At 39.3% G+C, this 21,672-nt stretch overlaps 1 protein-coding gene across 1 annotated transcript in view; it reads left to right on the forward strand.

Moving 5' to 3' along the window:
• LOC117945708 (myelin basic protein-like) overlaps nt 1–21,672 on the forward strand; it is a 64,671-nt gene that overhangs the window by 7,035 nt on the left and 35,964 nt on the right. Inside the window, exons 2-3 of the mRNA XM_034873349.1 lie at nt 4,381–4,439; nt 16,900–16,987. Coding sequence (XP_034729240.1) covers nt 4,395–4,439; nt 16,900–16,987 — 133 coding nt within the window. The 5' untranslated portion in view covers nt 4,381–4,394. The remainder of the gene's footprint in view (nt 1–4,380; nt 4,440–16,899; nt 16,988–21,672) is intronic.

Below are 21,672 nucleotides of genomic sequence, written 5' to 3' on the forward strand. Positions count from 1 at the left end.
CACACACTTCCCTCCTTTCTGCTTCTCATTCTATTATGCAACAGTCTTTTCTTGCAAGTTCTTGCAGGACCTCGGCTTTAATTGTGTAACATTCACGAGCGAAACTGTCTGCTTGTTGAGTTTCACAGAATCCTTGGGACGTCTCAACGTCCAGTGAAGAACTAGCTGTATGCAGATGGGTGTTATGAGGAAGTATGCTCCATGACGCAACCTCCACTCCACAACCTGCACTAAATATAAACCATGGGTCCTGTTCTTCATTTTTCTGGCATAATTAGTTATATCCACGAGTCTAGAAGGTCCGTTTTCTTTTGAGTTCATGGGAAGAGTGTTGTCCAATAGCTTCAGGAGTTGTGAGAGAAATTTGATAACTTCTGATGCAAATGTGCATTGGGTTTCTGAATCTCCAACCACCACACACAGCTTCTCATTTATCCGTTTTAATTTGCTGGCAGGATCAGAAGAGGATGACTGGCCACAGTCAGAGCTTTAACCAGACCCGTTCGTCATACCTTTTTAAAGTCTAGAACTGTGTTAGGTTGATTTGATTCTCGACAGGTTCATGCGTGCCTGGTCATTTCATTTCTTTAAGCTGCTTAAAGCCTTTTTCTGCAGCAGTTGTTGGTGCACAGGAACCTAGTTAGTTCAAACTAGCAGCAGAACAAGCTTATTAAAAGTGGCACTAATCACTACGAACAGCTCAAGCACTTAAGAGAACGTCAAAATACATTTTTGCTGTTAACCCTTGTCTTCCCATCAAAAACAACACTTTTGTTGAGGCCTTTAATCAACATTTCACTTTTTGCGTACTTTTGTCCCTTTTTTTCTACACTTGACACTATTTTACATTTAACCATACATAATACTAGATTATTAACTTTAGTTTTACAGTTATTTTTGGAATTTATGGTCAAACCTCATTTATAGGAAATTATACCTAATGTTTGAGTTAAAAAAGCCAAAATTAGGAATTATTTAGACTAAAATTAAATTAAGTATGTGGATGGACAATCGGACTGGATAATGTAAACTTTTACTATTTCAACACTTAAATTTCTTTCCCCAAATGCTATAAAATTGAATAAGACACCCTGAAATTAATGCAAGTAGACAGTTGTACTTGCCAAAGAGCGTTGTGTGTAATCAATCATGTTATTTTGGGTAATTACAATTGGGTAGTGAAAAAGAACATGGATTTAGGAAAATGGGTCAATTTGACCCGAGGACAACATGAGGGTTATAGTCTGTTTGGTCTATTATTGCTGGTGTTGTCTATATTCTATTTGCGATAGCTGTTACCAAAGTAAACATAAAAAGGGTTAAATCTGTCAACAGATTTCACCCTTACTGGTTTTAGTGAAGACAAAAAAAAAAAATATATATATATATATATATATATATATTCCCACTGTATATACACGATTGCGGTGAGTCAAGCACAATTTGTTCACTGTATTTAGTCCAGCTGCTGAAAACACCAGCTCACGTGGAACAGATGTCCCAACATGCACAAATGCATTCATGCCAAACTTACTGGCCCATGGAATCCTTCCCCCTAATAAAATAGATTTACAACCAAAGATAGGGGCTGCCGCTCAGAGAGTTAGCATTTTGTTATTGTTGGAAACTACTGCAGAGCTTAACTCCCCAGTATATCACGGACCTTATCCAGCCTGTGATGCCAAGTTGGGCTTGGTCATTGGAGCTAAATTTGCAGGAGGCCACTCAAGACAACTAAACATTTTGAGATGCCTGGGCTTTTCAAGCTGTAGCCCCCAATCTGTGGCACACTCACACCTAATGATTCCAATCCCTCTGTTGCTTTTGTGAGAAAACTGAACACATGCTTTGAGTTAGCCTATTTGAATAACTATTTTTTAGTTGTCTCTCGGTCCTTATTTATCGGCTGCCGTTTTAATCTTGTCAGCCCTGTATTGTGTTTTGCTGCTGTCTTTTGTATTGTTTTTATTAGGCAAATGCTCAGTGCTCCCCTGTGCTGTGTGTTCAGAAGACAATGGATGTAAAGCACCTCTCAATGCCATATCTGAATATACAGTAGATATAAAAAACCCTGTTAAAATGCCAGGTTTTTGTAATGTTAAAAAAATAAAAACTTGAGGGGGAGAAATAAAAACGTACAGTAACCTGGTTGCGCACCCTGAAATACTTTCTTGAAGCACCTTTTGATTTTATTACAGCACCCAGTCTTTTTGGGTAGGAGTCTATTAGCATGGCACATCTTGACGTGGCAGTATTTGCCCGCTCTTCTTTGTAGAAGTGCTCCAAATCTGTGATATTGCGAGGACATGTCCTGTGCACAGCCCTCTTAAGATCACCACACAGATGGTCTGTTGGATTCGGGTCCGGGCCATTCCAAAACGTTCATCTTCTTTTGGTAAAGCCATGCTTTTGTGGATTTGGATGTGTGCTTTGGGTTGTTATCATGCTGAAAGGTGAACTTCCTCTTCAGCTTTCTAATGGAAGCCAGAAGGTTTTGTGCAGAAATTGCCTGGTATTTGGAACTGTTCATAACTCCCTCCACCCTGACTAAGGCCCTGGTTCCAGCTGAAGAAAAACAGCCCCCGAAGCATGATGCTGCCACCACCATGCTTCCCTAGGGCTATGGTGTTCTTTGGGTGATGTGCAGTGTTTATGCATCAAACATATCTTTTGGAAGTATGTCCAAAAAGTTCAACCTTGGTTTCATCAGAACATAACACATTCCCCCCCCGAGCTTGTTTGTTTTTGCAAACTTCAGCCGGGCTTGGATATTTTTCTTTTTAAGAAAAGGCTTCCGTCTTGCCACCCTACCCCAAAGCCCATTCGTATGAAGAATACGGGACATTGTAACACACAGCCAGTACTTGCCAGAAATTCGTGCAGCTCCTTTAATGTTGCTGTAGGCCTCTTGGAAGCCTCCCTGAGCAGTTTTCTTCTCGTCTTTTCATCAAATTTGGAAGGACGTCCAGTTCTTGGTAATGTCTGAGTTGTGCCATATTTTCTCCACTTGATGATGTGTTCCATGGTATATTTAATGCTTTGGAAATTCTAATGGACCCTTCTCTCGTCTGATATCTTTCAACAACGAGATCCCTCTGATGGTTTGGAAGCTCTCTGCGGACCGTGGCTTTTGCTCGGCGATGCAGCTGAGAAAATGTCAGGAAAAATCCTACAGGAACAGCTGAACTTTATTTGGGATAACTCAGTCACTTTAAATGATTGCAGGTGTGTAATGACTTCTAACATGAGTTTGAATGTGATTAGTTCATTCTGAACACAGCCACATCCCCAGTTATAAGAGGGTGTGCACACTTATGCAACCAGGTTATTGTAAGGTTTTTATTTTTCAACCTCGACTTCAGTTTGTTATTGGATTGTTCACATTATAGGTCACATTAAAAGTGGAAAAATTTCTGACATGATTTATCTTTGTCTAATTCTTTTACATCACAAAAACCTGCCATTTTAACAGGGGTGTGTAGACTTTTTATATCCACTGTATTGTTGGAGGCTCGGCGTTAAATATAATTAACCTCACTTGTTAATTGTTGTTTGTCAAATGTTTAGTGTTGGTGCATTTGAAGTTTAAATAACAAAAAAACATATTACCAAATAGGGGTGTACAATTCAGAAAATGTCACAAACAGTTTTTTTTGTAATTATTGCTGCTGCACTTTAACATATAACATGTACTGAGATGCAGTGACACAGGAAACACAGAGGAAGTCTCATATGTGGCCCTTACCTTTAGTGCTGCACAGTTGCGATTACTGTTTTTAATCATTTGAACCACTAAAGCCTGTGATTGAGCAGCACGTTATATGATTAAGTAGCACTCCCAAAAACAATGTTTTCTTTTCCCATGACCAGCATACATTCAGTCAAAGGGCCATTACAAAAATAAACTTAATATACATGCATTTGCACATTTAGGTGGAATTGTTGCTGACCAATTAACTGGACGGATGCAGCCCGGATGAAGCAGGGTCTGTTTCCAAGTAGACTCTGGTGTGTTTTTTATGTGTGGTGTGAAAGCATTGCAGACTATTTGAGCATAAATTCAAAAGCTACACTACTTAATGAGCTGCTCAGCAAGCCATCATATGGTATGCCGCCTGTATATGTGGCATATAGTCTCTATTTATACAAGACCAATTTGGTCTGCTAAAGGGATCCCATCACAGCTTTCACCCCTGCCCAAACGAAGCACAGGTGCGTCTGCGTGTGTGTGTGTGTTTCAACCGCTATGTGTGCTACAGTTTCACACACTGATTAAGGAGGTGGCCCTTATCTGCTTAGATATGGAGGAGTACCTAATCTTCGCATAACTATGCTGATTCCATTATTCTGGTGTAATGTCATTGTCTGTTTTTCTTACAGTCTCTGTCAGCAGCATGGGCCAGCATCTAGGAAAGAGGGAGTCTCCCACAGGCAGCAAGGTAGGACTCCTCCTCCCTGCAGGGCCGCGTGTGTGTGTGCGTGTGCGTGTGCGTGTGCGTGTGTGTGTGTGTGTGCGTGTGCGTGTGCGTGTGCGTGTGTGCGTGTGCGTGTGCGTGTGTGCGTGTGTGCGTGTGTGCGTGTGTGTGTGTGTGTGTGTGTGTGTGTGTGTGTGTGTGTGTGTGTGTGTGTGTGTGTGTGTGTGTGTGTGTGTGTGTGTGTGTGTGTGTTTTGTCAGTTGTGGTCTGAGAATGAGTTTTTCTTTAACATTATCAGTGTGAAGACTGGCCTTTATCAGCACCACTTTGGACTTGGACCTTCAGTCATGCTGATTTGCTCTCTTCAGCTTTCAGCCAAACTGTTGCAATAAAGGTCTTTTTTGAAATAATTTGAGCTAATGTATCTAACACAGCACAAAGGTAAAAAATACTTCATTCTGAACACATAGTGTATTCATCTCTAAGGTCTAAGGACAAAACGTTTTTTTATGTTTACAAGTGATTTGACATATATCTGAGCCACCTACGTGTTTGTGGTTACAAATGACTCTTTCATCTCCAGCGCTTGGATCACAGATCCAGGATTTGCAATAATCACACTTATCTCTAAAAAGTATTGCAAAGCAGTAATTTATGGATCTGCATCTCCCTGCTTCATATGGAGATTTTCTTTTTGAGTAGAGGAGTGATAAGGTGATGATGACTTTGCAAATGTTGTGTGGATCCATATCCATTTACATCTATGCATTATATTGACTTGCATTAAAATCACTGGGCTGGAGTGAGAAAAGGCAGTGTGAAATATCTACTCATGTTTCTTAGATAATTTACTATTCTATTCTTCATCTCAAATGCTGAAATATGTTAAGAACCACTCATGTACTTAAATGAAGACATTTTGTAATTTACATAGAAAACAGAAACCCTCACACTGACACATTTTGGCTGGTCAGTTTTTTTAAGTACTTCTGCGTAGATGGAACTGATAGGAAGTTTATTTTGACGATAACGTTTTGCACATTGCATTTCAAACTTTGCTTTCTGTAACCGCCAGCTTCCTGCTCTTAATAGAGGCACATTGTCACAGCACTGTCCAAAACATGATAGGTCGCCATGGCTCTTGTGTGTCACCATGTAATAACCCCCTTGAAACCACAACAACGCTCGGCAAAGGAACCCATTTGAACTGGAGGAAGTAAATAGATGATTGTGTGCCTCAAAGCTGATGCTGACCCCTCTCCAGGTACATAGCTCATCTAACCATTAGCTATGGTCCAGTGTTCATCAGGACTGTGTTTGGCTACACCCACACAGTTCAGCTGTCTGACATTGATAATTGGCCATCCATAAAGCAACAAATGATTATAGTCACAGCAACAACACTATGTCACCACCATCTATAAATTACTGATTTGTCACAGTTTCTTTTCTATCTAAACAGCTGTGATAGTTGTGAAATGTTCCTGTGCATCTTGTATTGATGTTGACTCAGATGTTATGCTTAAAACACTAAACAGGATTAAAGTATCACACAGAGAGATTTTATGCCGGCTGATGGATTTAGTTTTCTGCTGTTTTAGGACTTTGTTCTGTTAGCAAGTGGGCGTGAGCGATTATTGCCCTTTTTAAAGTTCCATATATTTTTTATTTTTAAGTAGTACTTTTTTTTTTTTTAATGAAATTACATTAACTACATCCTTTTTTTTAAATAAAAAAAAGACATTATTTTCCGTCTGTTTCTTTAAGCTTCTCTACCAGAAATGCCCAGACTGCTCTGATTGGTCAGCGTGTCCAGGTCTTCCACATCTGCACTCTCAGCCTCTGCGCCGTCATTGCAGCCGGGGAATGGCTGTAACGGCACTGTAGCACCTACCTATGTACCTACATGTTGTATAGTTGTGACTTCACAATGTAACGGTAGTTTTGAAGGCTTGTGTACAGGCACCGTTTCTGAATATGGGTTGTGTGCATTTCTCTATGGACAGTGTGTTTTATACTTTTAACAGTATTTAAATAGAACCTCAACCTTGACATATTATTTTTACAAATAAGACGTTTAAAGCATTAGGATGGAGCACGGAGTTTATACTAAGGTTGAGGAAAAATAAGCTTTTACATCAGTGCTATAATATAAACAGGAAGTATTATCAGATATGAAATTGCACTTAAAGGTCCAGTGCTCACAAGTGTAATTTTCTTCTTTTTCTCTTGTAGCAAACAAAGCCTGGGCATTTGAATGGGCTGGAAAGCAAGGTGCTCTGATGTGCCCCAGTGTTAGCACTTGACAGAAATTGTCTGCCTCTAATAGTCCTGTAATTAAATCATTTTTCTTTCATTTCTTTTCATCTTTCTGCTCTGTGTGCAGAGAAATAACAAGCCAGGCACCATTTCTGTACTCCAAGTGTAGAGAACCAGGAAGAAACTGGGACAGTAATCTCATTTAATTGCATAATGTAATTGACCCCAGCTGTGCTTTAGTCCTTTTTATCACAGCTTTTCAAAATTATAGCTGATATAGTTATGTATTATTACATGTTAAGGAAATTATTATGTGTACACAGTACATACTGTGTATATTTGAAGTTTGAATATATGGAATGAACCTTGAATATACAGAATTGACTGAAAGTCTAAATATATGGGATGAAAGTCTAAATAAAGAGTGTGAATATATGGAATGGAAGTCTGAATATATGGAATAAAAGTCAATATTTATATTTTCAGACTTTTATTCAATATATTCAGACTTTCAGTCAATATTTTCTTAATATATTCAAAGTTCATTCCATGTATCAAATCAATCAAATATCACATTATTTTTCACCTAAAAGCGATATAGTAGGGTTGACTATGGGTGCTTTCACTTATTAAAACAGCTGGTATGTCTGGTAAGTTCAGAAAATGACATCACTTGTGTCACATTATTATTAAAACCAAAATTTAAAGGAATACGCCACAGTTTGTGGAAATAGGGTTATTCACCATCTCCTCTATAAAGGCGGGAAAACACATTTTTGGCTCAGTACATGCATTGTACTCGTTGTGAATATGCTGGCCACAAGAAGTAATTAGGTTTAGTTTTTTGTTGTCGAGTCAGTTTTGCTCACTACATGCTAACCGCCAACATAGGATTCCATTTACTACGCGGTGAAATGCTGGCAGCAGCATAAAAGTAACGGTCTGGCTTGAGGCCAGCTACCTGCCTGTAATGGGTGGAGTGATCATGTTGGCGTGCTGGGGGGAAAGAGGAGAGCCTTAACCAGCAGGGAGGCTAATAGCTCGGCCCACAGATGATTTGTTTCCTGAGCCTGCAAAGCACACTTTGGAAAGAGACGAGCAGGAGCAAGAGAAGTGGATTCATTTGTGTGAAAAGTGTGAAGCTGACAGCAGAGGTGTTAGGGCAGCATGTCAAACCAAAGCTGCATTGTTTACTTAGTTGTTTAATTGTGTATATCTCTATATCATTTTTTTCACTTTCTTTTGGTTTCATTACCATGATATTAACGTAAATGTAAAGGTCTAGCACAACAGCCAGTTGTCATAGTGACTGTCAAGCAGGAACAGAGCGTGACAGAGTAAGGCAGGTTGTGTTTAGATGTTGTTGTCTGAGTCGTGATCCCTCTCCCAGTTCCTTATCTTTGCAGAAAGGGTGAAATATATCCATGCCTCCTTTGTACCACCTCAAAAGCAGTTCTGACAAAATATATCTCTGAAATCTTCACATCTGTGATATTATAGACCTTTAAATCCCACTTAGATTTATTGGATAATAACACTAGCCTTGCTCCTGTGTTTTCACCACAGTAGGGACAGAGGGTTGCTTAGATGTTTCAAATTGCAAATATATCCTCACTGATTGGAGCAGATTCCTCCTGACACACTGATGGAGTGTTAGCTGAGATCTTACCAGATTTAATCATCACTTCGACTCGACGTGCAAAGCCTACAAATCCCTTTGTCTAATAAATCACAAACAGACAAACATAACTTTTTTAACATTAGACATGTTGACATGTCATAGTAGGAAAAGCACAGGGGTTTGATGGCTGCATTCCTCTTAGGTAATGCCCTGGTATTGTGCATGCTGAGTCACTGAAATAGCTTACTGGGACACTTGATGGAATTGAGCCATTGTTAAGGTTACCAATTTCAGCAGTGTTTTTTTTACTATGACAATTCAAAATATCTGCCGTAAAAAAGGTCTATTCTGTCATTTCCCATTGCATCGTATGCATTGTTGGATCTATTGCTCCAGGTTGACACAACATAAAGAAGACAAAGCAACCAGTACATGCAGTAATACGTCAACCACTGCAATCATTTCAAACCATTTGCAATGAAGCATGCATTTCTGACCCCTGGTGTTTGTGCAGATTACATACTAACTAAAGATAACTGTATGATGCATATCATGGTGCAATATTTCCTAGCCAGCTACAGTGAGTGGAATCGACCATTCAGCTATCTCAGACATCACCTGTAAACACCAGGATTAGAGATGGTCTGACACCATGTTTTGCTTCCCGATTCTGACACCCAAACGGCCGATATGGAGTACTGATCCGATACTGCTGTGTCATATATTTTATTATGTTCTAACAGGTGTATACTACTTCCCTGTATGAATGTGATAGGATTTCTATTTTGGGTTGCTCAGGTTAAACTCTTAAACAATGAATGCCACCAAACTTCCTTTTATTATCCAATTTGAAAGCCAGTTCTAACTTACAGAACATAAATAAACAAAACATTTTAACTTTTTTTTTTTAGGGCTTTATTATATGGTATTGGATCGGTATAAATGCCAGTACTTCTGATACTAGCGTTTTAGGCTGTATCGGAAACCAGTATCGGTATTGGTACATCTCTAATTCAGGATGTGGTGTCACAGCCTCAGAGTGTTAGTGCAGTGTTAAATGTTCTTTTGTTCAGCCTTACCATTTTCTATTGAACAATCCAAAAGAAATCCAATCCACTGCTATTTTTTTGGCCTTGGACATATTAGTCCAAATACAATTTTGCTATGTTATGTGTCACTTATATTGCAGCCAATCAGCTTTTGTGTTATTTGTGCAAATCTGTTTTTGATTGCACCACAGACATAAAACCAATTTTATTCCTCAGGTTGGGGGAAGTGCAAGTTTAGTGATACTTGGCTTGAAGAAAAAAATATATATATTTTAAATAAGTCTTAAATTTGACTTGGTGAAACCTGCAAAAACGCTGGCTAGAGCAGATCAACGCACTATTCCTAACACAATGATGGTGTTTTTGGTTTAAGGAAGCCTTAAGAAAAGCCACCCTTAAAAACTCTTTAAATGCCAAGTAATGTCAAGAACTGTTTGCTGACCTTACTTAGTGAGTGGAGGCTTAGGAGGCATAGAATTCATTGAGCACTAGCCTCTCTTTTGTTGATCGTATTCACATTTACAGTGAAGCTTCACAATATGATCCTGCTTTATCAATCCTTCTTTGTGCCTGACTGTGACACAGTCTCATCACTGAAGCTACTGAATTGAAGAGCAAAGTCTCCAGATGAGGGAGCTTGAGGCTCAGCCAGCAGACCACCAGGCTTCAGCTCTACCATTGTACCCAATTAGAGCCCTCTATGAGTTGTGACAAGCCCAGCAGGCGTGTTCCGGTCTCTTCTGTTCCTCTGCGTGAGATCTTTCCACATCTGAATCATAAATGACAGTTTTCTCACCTCAAGTCTGTTCAGATTTGTTCTCCGTGGTGGGTCCTCAGAGTTACTGCACGGGAGCCACCACATTTTTTGTTAAAAAAAAACAAACTAAAATGTCTAAACATGAATCCAACAAATGATTAAATAAATAAAGCAGCCTATTTGTGGAAAGTCACTAAGGTAGCCATCCACAGTTCAAAGGATTAACTGTGTATGTTTAACATTGAAACATGATAAACAAATTCATGGCAACAATTATTTTAATAGGGTATTCCATGCACTATCTAGGTATGTATAAAGGCCTTAGGCTGCCTACCCATTAATGTAGGCACAGTTTAATATGCAACTTAATTTTATACAATACTCTATTTGTAGTAGGGGGTCCCTGGTCCTACTCTCTTTCAAGTTATGGGGTCCTTGCCCTAAAACACATTGAAGACCCCTTCTCTGTGGTGTTTTGTACGAAGAATTCTATTTTTATTTGGCCCCACAAGTGACAGTTATTCTCCTCATATTGATAATGTTAACAGAGTCTATAGGATTTTCTTTGTTAATTTCAGTCACTGGACAATAATATGTTGCACTAATAATAAATATTCAGCACGTTTTCTCCTTTTTTTAGGAAAAACTATAAGCTTACAGTTTTCTCTTAACGACCACAGACTTTCAAAATCTGTGCTTAAGAAAGGCTTTAACTGCATAATTTTAAAATGTTGTCTTCATGCCCTATGGCAATCCTTCATTGGGTAAATTGAATAACTTCCCAACAGCTCTAAATAACCAATGAATGTAAGAGATATCTGTTTTTTCCTCTTGACACATGACAAACATTATAGCAGTATAAAACTGTCCTTTTGGAGGTAGTGCTACATTGTGTCTAGAGTCCCACTGTGTCTCGTTCTTGTTATACCTCAGTGAGGTGAGTGAAGGGTGAGATGATCCCATTCATCTCTGAGGTTTGGGCAGGATGAAACACTGAAAGACACAGCTATCACAGAACCACAGATGGGAAGAGAATTTCGTTTGAAAGTGTCAAATTGGCCAAGCACTGAAAGACATTCAAATGGCTTCACTCTTCTTCTCCTCTCACAACTCACAGAGCTGAGTGGAGCTGAGGCAGCTACCACCATGGCTTCATGTGCCAGTCTGAAAAACCGATGCTAACAGACATTAGCCTTGTTGCTTTTAAGCAGTGCATACAGCCAGACACTCAAACAACATTAGAGACATTCATTATTTTTTTCTCAAAATTGTTTGTTACTCTTAGTTACAGTCCCACCTGCCGAGCCCAATTTACCCCGTAAAATTAGTATTCATTTTTGAAACAAAGGATCCTTGATTTCAGAAAGCAATAATTTCTAGCTCAAATGATATGATATGAATTAATCTTGTGTTTTTGGTTTTCGAAAGATACAACACCTTCCAAACGCTGTTAGTGCATAGTATCACTCTTACCCGTATTCTCCACCCGGGAGTGTCTCAGAAGCCTTGGCTCGGCTCTTGCTATTTAACTTCCTGAACGGCAGGCTCACTTGAAAATAGATCTGGCACATATCTTTAGTGGAGCGGAGAGCCACTTCCTGCATGCTTCTAGGTGTCGCGAGTGGTCGAAGACTTTCCCTGGCGGAAAATGGGAGTTACTGCAGCCCAATGCACACAGCTTAACCACGCGGCTTGCAACACGTCGCAGTATTGCCTTTTATTGGTTTCTGAACTATGATTTGACAGTTGCCGTTGAAAGAAAGCTTTTACGTGATTAGCAGACGGTAAATTCAATTGATAGTTCATTTTTTTATTTAAGTCACATCAGTGTATTTAGAGTTTTCACAATGACATCTAGCGGCCATTTAGACATTGGCTTCACATTATACTGTAGGTGTTGTTGGACAGGTGTAGGAACTCCATTACCCGCTTGGATGGAACCTGGGAATAACATTAGCAAGTGAGGGCATAGAACAGCAGGAGGGGTTGTAGAAAACAAGAATAATTGGCCAGTGTGATCCTAATTGAGCAGTTTCTCTGATCTTCTTTACATGCCCCAAGGTCAGCTGATGCTTCACTGTCTCCACACCAACAGGTTCTTCTTAACAAGACCTATATTTAATAAGCCACCAGTGGTGAGTAGGTGTGACAAGTCATGCTGACAGCTTCTGCGCTAGACAGGTCCACTTAGAAGTTTTTTTCTCCTCCTCTTTTTTCCTATGTATTAATGGCGATGGCTAGACACAGTGAAGGACAACAGTGTAGTTATTTTGGGGGATTTTTAAAAGTGTATGCTACTGGATACGATATCCCTGATTATAACACAGGAAGACGTGTGGCAGTGATGAGCGATGTGATATGAGATAGTTTGGGTTAAGTTTGAGTGAGTGGTGTTCACCAAAAGTGCACTTGGTACGCTCGCTGGGCAGAGCATACTTGACTATGATCTTCGTGGAAATAGAACCCTAAAACTTGTTGCACCCTTCTTGCTTTATGTAATGCATGTCCTCCAGAAGGGTTAGAAACAAGTTGTTTGAGGAAAAAAATTCTTTTTAAAATGCCTAAACAATTGTCAAATAAAAACAAAGGGGCAAAAAACAGTTCATATTTGTATATGTATAAATGTAAAAGTATTAATGCAATCCTAGTGCAATGTGTCGTCTTTCTCTGCCTTGCTTTCACTGTCTCTTGCTCTTCTTGCTTTTAAAGGTGCCCTGCCACACAAATATCTTGACTTAATTTTTTTACCTATTTTTGTTATAAATAGGTTAGGTCCTTATGTGTTTTTGTAAAGTCTCGGCTTAGTACTAACCAAACATGTAACCACCTCTAACTTTTGATTGTCTCCAGTTTAACACCTACTAATGAATTGTCCTGTTTTTATTTCTGTTTCTCCTTGTTTTATATACTAAATGTTACTTTTATCTTTCGTCGTTTTCTATTGTAACTTCACCCGGCCTAATGGACCGCAGATGGAAATTAGCCCTCGGGCCACAATCTGGCATTTTTTACGTTTACTGCTCTACATGTTCATCAATGTGCATTGTTCTGAATTGATATAAAAAAAAACTGCTACCTCCTCTGTCAGCTCTAGCCGCTGAAAAGAAATAAGCAGAGAAATCGGGCCAATAAAAGCTAGTCAGTCTGACGTCATGTTGCCTGAGCTCATTATTATTTATGAGCTCGCCCTGTTGGATGCTGATAGCCAGGCTCTCATTGGATAGTTGTTAGCCAGTCCGAGTCAAGCAGTTCAGCTCGTTGAATATTAATGAGAACTGGCACAGATCGAGTTGAGTCTCCCTGCAGGCTTTCTATACCCCGCTAGAATTACACAAAACAAAGTAACCAATGCATATTTCCACATAAAATGTTACAGAGTCCATGGTAGAACTTCAGACAGTGGAAGAGCACCTTTAAAATCATTAGTTGAGGGACCTGGGACTAGTTGTTTGTCCTGTTCATTATATCCGATTCTGCAAAAAATGTGGACTTTAAAATCCTTCATTTCTACTCCTTCCATACCTAAATCAAATTCCCAGTAAGGAGATGCAATGTTGCACCATATGTTGCATATTTTATTATGTTCTAACAGCTGTGTACTCTATCCCTGTATGGATGTGATGTGATTTCTATCTTTGCTGACAGTCTGGCTCAGGTTAAACTCTTTGTAAAACACAAACAATGAATGCCACAGAACTTTCTTTTATTTTCTAGTTTGATAGTCGCTTATAATGGAAAAAGAACATAAATAAACTACTTTAACGTAGATTTTCTTTAGGCAAGGCAAGGCAGGGCAGCTTTATTTGTATAGCACATTTCAGCAACAGGGCAATTCAAAGTGCTTTACATAAAATCAGTTAAACAGATAAAACACAAGTAAAAACAGTTAAAAATCATAAAAATCAAAAACCGATAAAACACATGAATCGACAGTTAAAAACAAAATAGGAGTATTTAAACTTTACACTACCTTTCACAATAAATAGTCAATGTTAGTGCTATCCTTCGTGATCACCTCAGAGTCACTACTTTTCACGACTCGATTTTTAGAGACGTTACATTTCGTCTCTAACTCTTCTTCACACAAATTAAGCCAATATAGTGCTGCCATTCATGTCTCTCTCGACACAACACATTCACACATTTAGGGCTTTATTATGTGGTATCGGATGGATGCAGAAACTCCAGTACTCACCGATACCAGCGTTTTACCAGTATCATGTATTGGTATCAGAACATTTCCAGTAAGGCAAAAGTTAAATTTGTCTTATTGCTCACACTCAGTGAATAACCTTTCTCTCTTTTTAGACTGTTCTTAAGTTTAATTCTCACTAATTTGAAAATCAGGGCCGTACGTATCAAACCTTAATCCTTTAATGTTCATGACTAAATAAGGTGTTTTTGATTGTTGAAGTATTAGTAATTCAGAGTTTCACATTGAATAACTACATTATGCTTCATCAGGTGTGTGTGTGTGTGTGTGTGTGTGTGTGTGTGTGTGTGTGTGTGTGTGTGTGTGTGTGTGTGTGTGTGTGTGTGTGTGTGTGTGTGTGTGTGTGTGTGTGTGTGTGTGTGTGTGTGTGTGTGTGTGTGTGTGTGTGTGTTCATTTTTACTCAACTGTTGCTGAATCCTGATTGGTGCACAGAGATAAAATTACCTTTTTTCCAGCTGACACCCCCCACTTCAAACAGGGTCTTAAAGAAACCTCTGGAGGTCTCTTTAATTTGAAAACCTTTTCAAGTCAAAAGAAATGTAATAATTATATTTTTATTCTGAAGTTTGCTACTCGGAGTAAAAGTAATGGCATGAGCCCGATATTGCCTTATTGTTAGGATAGCAATCACCCTCTATCAAAATGTGGACTATTAATTTGGATTCATCATCAAGCTCTTTAAAGGCCTGATTTTTGTTTTTGTGTAATCCAATCTGAATCCAGTACTTAGCCCGTTTAATTGAAACTCAATCTCCTCATATCAAAACAAATTTACATACAAACACAATTTCAAAAGCGTGGCACTTTGTTGACCTTTACGTGATTTTCATCAGTAAGTGCTTGCTCACAACACTTGTCCACCTCTCCTCGGCCCACAGGACGGTGTCCCAGTTTCACTTCCCTGTATGCTCACGTCACGGTGAGCAATGTGCCCAACAGGTTTAGAACGCCTGTGTTGATCCCCTATGTTGGCAAACCCACTCGGAAGTGGAAGCTGGGGATGTGAGTGTGCATTGTCGTCAGAGTGGTGGGAGTCAATAGGAGGATTAAAGTGTGAGGATTAGCAAATGCAGATATTTAGTTCCTTTGAAACCAAAACATAGAAACATATAACTTGTTATAATTAGCTATAGAAAGAAATGAGCATGCCATAGGGACTTAATTTTAATTACAGGGGGGATTAATTTGACTCACCCAGTGTGGCCAAATATCTGGAAAGCCTGATAAAACAGGCGTATGATGTTTCCATTTCATTCCATTCCGGATTGAATCTAATTTAATCTTTGTAACTTCAATACAAGCCGCAGCTCCGTACCGGGAAAGTCTACTCCAGAAGTAAATGCATTGTAATAAACAACTGCCTGCTGGAAGTGTTTATTGGTGAGGGGGTTTTTTTCTAATGGGATTTCAAACAACTGTGAGCACAATGCAAAAAATTTTAATTAAATCAAATAATTTGTATCCAGATCCCAAATTATCTTGTGAAGAAGATATTCCCAGCTCTTGTCCCAGCTGACACAAGAGACTAGGTAATCACTGTACCAGTAACCGCTATCATCTGATTGGAGTTTACCTTTTGAATTGCGTATGTGCATTCTCTGCACATGCTGACCGTAGCCTGTCAGCCTCATGGACTCAAGATGGCAGACTCAAATATGGATTTACTTGCTGAATATTGATAGACTTTTCTGATCTTGACCTGTTGCCTTATGTTGACACCGTGGTATTCTTTAAGACATCCTTAACACGCACATATATGATGAAAACATAATTAATTTATTTAGAATCCATACTTAAAATACATTTACTCCACACATATGAAATATATACACGAAAGGACATACACAACTGTTAATTTCAAAAATATTAATAGAATGGCAAGTAATGTATATCTTTTTTTTATCTTTTAACATTTGATTTCAACCATACTATACATTCATCAAATAGCTTTAGGTCCATTCCAAGTATATTTAAAACGGAAAAAAACATGCATACTTCAACATTTGCCTGTGGGTGTTGAGTGACAGGTGTAGAGTAAGAGCTCCATCACCTGCTTATTGTCTGGGGAACCTGGGAGTAGTGCTCTTAGTGTGCTCAAAGGCAACTGGATGAGGGCGGAAAATAACAGGAGGCGCTGAGATAAATGAATGCAAAAGTAAATATGAATCATTTTACACAACAATCCCAAGTGCAAATGTACTTTTGTAATCTGTCTACTTTACAGAATGAATCCTGTCTAAAATCCAGATGAATATGACTAATCTAAACATATAGATTTTGGGGCATATCTCAATATGTAGCTTATGCCATTCAAAGTGTAGAACCTTCTTTTTAATGTTGAAAGAATGATTCTGAGCATAATTCTGTTGTAATTATAAAGCTTAAATAGCTGTGGCTTATCTCTCTCTCTCTCTCTCTCTCTCTCTCTCTCTCTCTCTCTCTCTCTCTCTCTCTCTCTCTCTCTCTCTCTCTCTCTCTCTCTCTCTCTCTCTCTCTCTGTCTGTGTTGGTCTGTCTTTGCTCTGTTGCCATGGCACCTCCTCAGCACCTCATCTCTTCATTCTGTTTTTGTGTTCCTATTAAAGGCTCCATCACCTGAACCTGTAGCAGAGCCAACAGCAGCAGCACTAGTGGCAGTAACGGCAGAGCCTGACTCACAGGATGAAGTCTTTGGTAAGGGGAAATCACCTTAAATTTAAACTGATATGTATATTCACACTAAACTCCCAGTGTTGGTCAGGCTTTCCTATTAAAAACCAACGGACACACAAAAAGCGATATACTTCTTTTTATCCTTTAGGCTACTTAACTTGGTGTGTAAAAGACGAACAATAGTGTTAAGAGCCATTAGGGATATCCACCATTATTGAGAAGACCCTTATAAAGTCTAATACCATCGATATTATGTATTCTACTGCATGTGTAGGCATACTGCAGAGGAGCCTTGGTGCACAGTGAATATACATATGCATTCACACAATTACTGAATTTAAAAAAAGCTTATTTTTAACTGGAGATATCATAGCTGAGGTTGGAGAGGACTTTCCTATCCATAAGAGTGTATCATTGAATGAACTATAGTTTTTGTGGTAGTTTCTTAGGCCTTAGTCATAAAGCTCAAAGGTAAGCTCTGAACCGTGTTGTCAAAAACCTCAACCAAACCTGGAATGACTTGAGCCTTAAATCCACATTTGCATTGTAGCTCCTCTAACTCTGCTATCTTGACTCAATATCAGTTTTTTTTAAGGTAACAATGAAAGGCTTCTGCTTCCCAACACTGGCTTAGAAGCTGCTAAACCTGCGACGTAACATTTGTTTGGAGTGAGCATTCTCACTCCAATTAGAGTGGCTTGTGAAAAGTTAACAGTTACCATGATGAGTGGAACTTAGGGGGTCGTGGAGGCCAACCATTCCTCATAGTGAGAAACTCTCAGACGTCATTGTTCCAGGCACCCTAAAGTTTCTTTTCTCACAGTTGTGCATTTCAAGTTTTCCCTCTGTCACATTCATTGGGATATGTTTGGAGTTACAAGACAGGAGTTGGCTTTGTAATACTGCAGCACAGCACTGTAATTGCTTGTGCAAATTTGCTGAATTCTTCTTTTTTTAATGAGGCAACATGCTCTTATTAAATTATAACCAAGAGCAAATGTAATTGGCTTTTCTGCTGGGATATATGCTTTAACTTGCGCACGCTGCATGCATAACAGATTGAGCTATATTAAATAATATACTACTTCAAATTGCTTTATTCGTTTATAGCTCTATGAAAAAGTTATTTCCCAAGCATTTTTGTTATATTTTTACTTTTAATTAATGAAATTCACCTGTATCCGACTCGTAATAGTTGTCTTCTTTGGCCTCCCCACTCTCGTACGACTCAAACACAGTTTAGTGTGTTATACAGAGGATCAAAAATATAGAACAGTCTTCACACATCACTCAATGAGGTTTCCAAAAAACAGTTTAAACAGAGTAAAATGGTTGCTCCTAAGTTGTCTGACTTCTCCACATGTGTTTGTGCTCTAAATGCAATTTTAAATTGTTTTATACCAAGAAAGTTGTTTCTTTTTCTGTGAGTTTTTCGTTTTGGCTCTCTTGAGCTATGATAGTAGGAGCAGAGTGAAGATGCAACCTCACAGGGGGAAGTAAATTAGTTTTTTTCCTCATGAACTGTATGTGCTGTGGCCAAATGCCTGGAGCCAAACATCATTTGTCTTACAGTGTGTTGGCTTCTTATAGCTGCCTGTTGCGACACGGTGGTATGTCAAAAATGTAATTACGCAAAGGAATAATAATAGGTATAAAGGCAAGTTCGTTGTTCATTCTAAATAAAAGCTTTGGCATTGAAGCTCCTCTAACTCCCTCAAGACTTTGACCACATTTGTCTAGGAGTCTTCAAGAATTAGGGAATGGAAGACAAGGGCATCTGTTTTCTCCCTTCTGTGTCAGCCTTGATTGTTTTCAGGGCAAGGTGAGGTGAAATGCAAGAGAGGGGAAGGATTTGGCAATGGTACTGATTGAAATAGCTACCGTGCAGAGGATGAACGCCTATAACTGCTTTTTTAGTGTTTGTCAAAGGGTTAGATATCCAATAGTATTTGGCTTTCAATAGATAGTTAAAACAATTCCCTTTTCTTCACAGGGTAGAATTGCCACTGACCTGTTACAACAGATGAAATGTAATTGAAATCCCAGAGATAATAACAAATTTAGGTAGATTCACCGTCTACTACTAGGGCTTAAATCACTTTAACTCAATTTTCTGATCTACATATCTCTCCTTCTGCTGAATTATCTTTTTACCCCCGGTGGGGACAAAATGTATCGTCCCCTCAAAGTGATCAATGCTACTTCACCAATAGACCATATATTAAAACTGAAATAGAAATATTTCAAACTAAGTAAAGCGCTGTAATGTAACACATATAGCAGTCTATAGTGCGATAGAACCATAAACTCAGAGCGGCAGTTGCTGATTGTATTATGCCTCTACAGAGCGTTGGGACGCCAGCTACCTATGCCGTTGTTTGGTGACGGTGAGCAGAGTACAGGCACCGTCAGATGACGGCCTTCTCCGCGGCCATGCTAGTGGAGTGTAGCCAGAAAACGTGAGCATCACGCGGCAATGACAGTAAAGTTTAGGCACCAAAAGGACTAGTTTAGTTTCGCAGTAAGATTGTGGTTTGGAACAAACAAGCGCTTCCTGAGTAAAAGTATTTTCTTTTTCGCCGCAAAGTGAACTCCGCTTTCCTGCTTGAAAGCGTTGTGTTTTATGGTGCTACCACGTTGGGACAATGTTGAGATTATTTAACATTGAAAATTTTCTCCCCCCCCAATGACATGCATGTCTTTATAATGGGACGACGCCGGAGCACCCAGAGGAAACCCATACAAACACCACATAGAAAGGCCTGTAAGAGGTTGCTTATTTGGGAATCCGAGGTTTTTTTAGCTGTAAAGCAGCTAATTCTGTCAGTCGGCTAAGCTAACATTTGCTCAAGTAGAGGAGTGCTGCCAACAATATGATTGAGGGTTGTCCGTCAAAGATAAAAGTTGTGTCATTATTTCAAATGGCATACTTTTGGTATTTCTGTACTGTGTTTATCAATGATATGGCGAATTATTTTATGCAATGACTTGGTAAAAAGGGCCCACAAACAAATCTCCTCTCCAGTCAAACATAAATCATCAAAATGGAGTACACTCATATGGAGGTTCGGGGCTTCTGTTACACCAACAACCTGCATCAGGGGGTGGATGCACCAGATGACAAACTTTCAAAGAAAGGTCAATATTGACCTAATATTTAGCAAAACCAACTTCTTGGACCAGCTGCACTGCGTTTGTCTATGTGTTTGCGTACGTGCATCCACTCGTGATTGGATTTGTGTCTCTATATTGATGTCATGTCACAGGAGATTGTTTTAGTATGTAATCATGCCAGAGGGAAACTGACCAGACAGCCACCACTGTGACTATCCGCTGTTCTCACTGATGCTTTATTAGCGTCAGGAAAAGGTTAAACTTTGCAGAGGCTTCGTCAGATTGATCTGTTAGCTACTCGATATACAGCTAATTGATGTTACTTGTGTTTAACACTCGCCATTGATCAGCATGGAGCAGACATAGAGGATCCACCACTGACACAAGTGATTCTTCAAAGAAACCACCCACACAATTCTAGCTTTGAGGACGACATGGTTACTAGGCACACCTGTCAATCTCCCGTCCAGCGTCCACGTCGATTAAATGCAAAGACACCTGTGCCATCTGGACGCCCATGGGCGTGCTGGTCCTACAGGGAGGTGTTTTCAGGGGCATTCTTGGCGTATTGCTATTTTGAGGGAGCGCAAAGGGATTGCACCATTGACCAACAAAAGCCTGGTCTATAAGAATTCAATAATGCAGCATTTCATTGGTATTTTAACAGTGCATTAGTAAAATGTGCCTAGGCCCATGCACAGCGTGCGCACACTATTCTTGTTACACACACAGGGAAGTGCAGCAGCACACAAACAAACAAAAGAATAAAATTAAAGATAGTATGTGAAATTTATTATGATTTGCTCATGCATTTTTACTACACGCAGGAGCAGATCAGTTTGTCATCCTGCAAATCTGCCATCATAATATCAATGCGCCTGGCTTTTAAAGCGAATGGGAGATGAACGTCTAATTGGTTTATTGCATATTATGCTCAAACACATTTATGATTAATTAAGACACTAACTACAACGAGAGATTCATCTTGGAGGTGGAAAAACATAAGACATGTTAAATCTTTTTTTCAATTCAATTTTCAATTGTTCAATTTCAGGAATGCTAGGAATGGAAGGTAGATATTAGCTTAATAAGCACGTGATGATTCTGCAAGGTACTTGTGAAAACAATCTAATCTGCCAGTCGGGCAGCATGGCGCTCCACTTCTGAGACGCTCCCAGTATGGTATGGCACGTGGCGGAGGACGGAACTAAACCAGAAAGTCTCTTGGTGGACCTCAGTTGACGCACACACGCAGGTGCTTCTGGCAACTCATGAAGAGAATAACGAATGAATAAATGACGATGCAGGTTTAATGGGAGTTAAGCTGCAGACTAAAACCTGATCTGACTGCAATGTCTGCCACGCTTACTTAGGTTTTCTATGAAGTTTGCTTCAAAGTGAACATTATTGAGCTGTACCTACACCATGAAGAGAAATAATTAGCTTGGTTTTAGATTGATGAATCTGTTAAATGAAGACAATAAATGAAGGTGAACAAAACCTTGGAGGCTGAACTTAAAGAGCAGTCTGTCTATGTTTTTGTTTTTTCAGAGGGGTAAGTGGATTTAAAAGCTCTATCATAATGTGCTTTC

The sequence above is a fragment of the Etheostoma cragini genome, chromosome 6 (genome assembly GCF_013103735.1).
Source record: "Etheostoma cragini isolate CJK2018 chromosome 6, CSU_Ecrag_1.0, whole genome shotgun sequence".
Lineage (NCBI taxonomy): Eukaryota > Metazoa > Chordata > Actinopteri > Perciformes > Percidae > Etheostoma > Etheostoma cragini.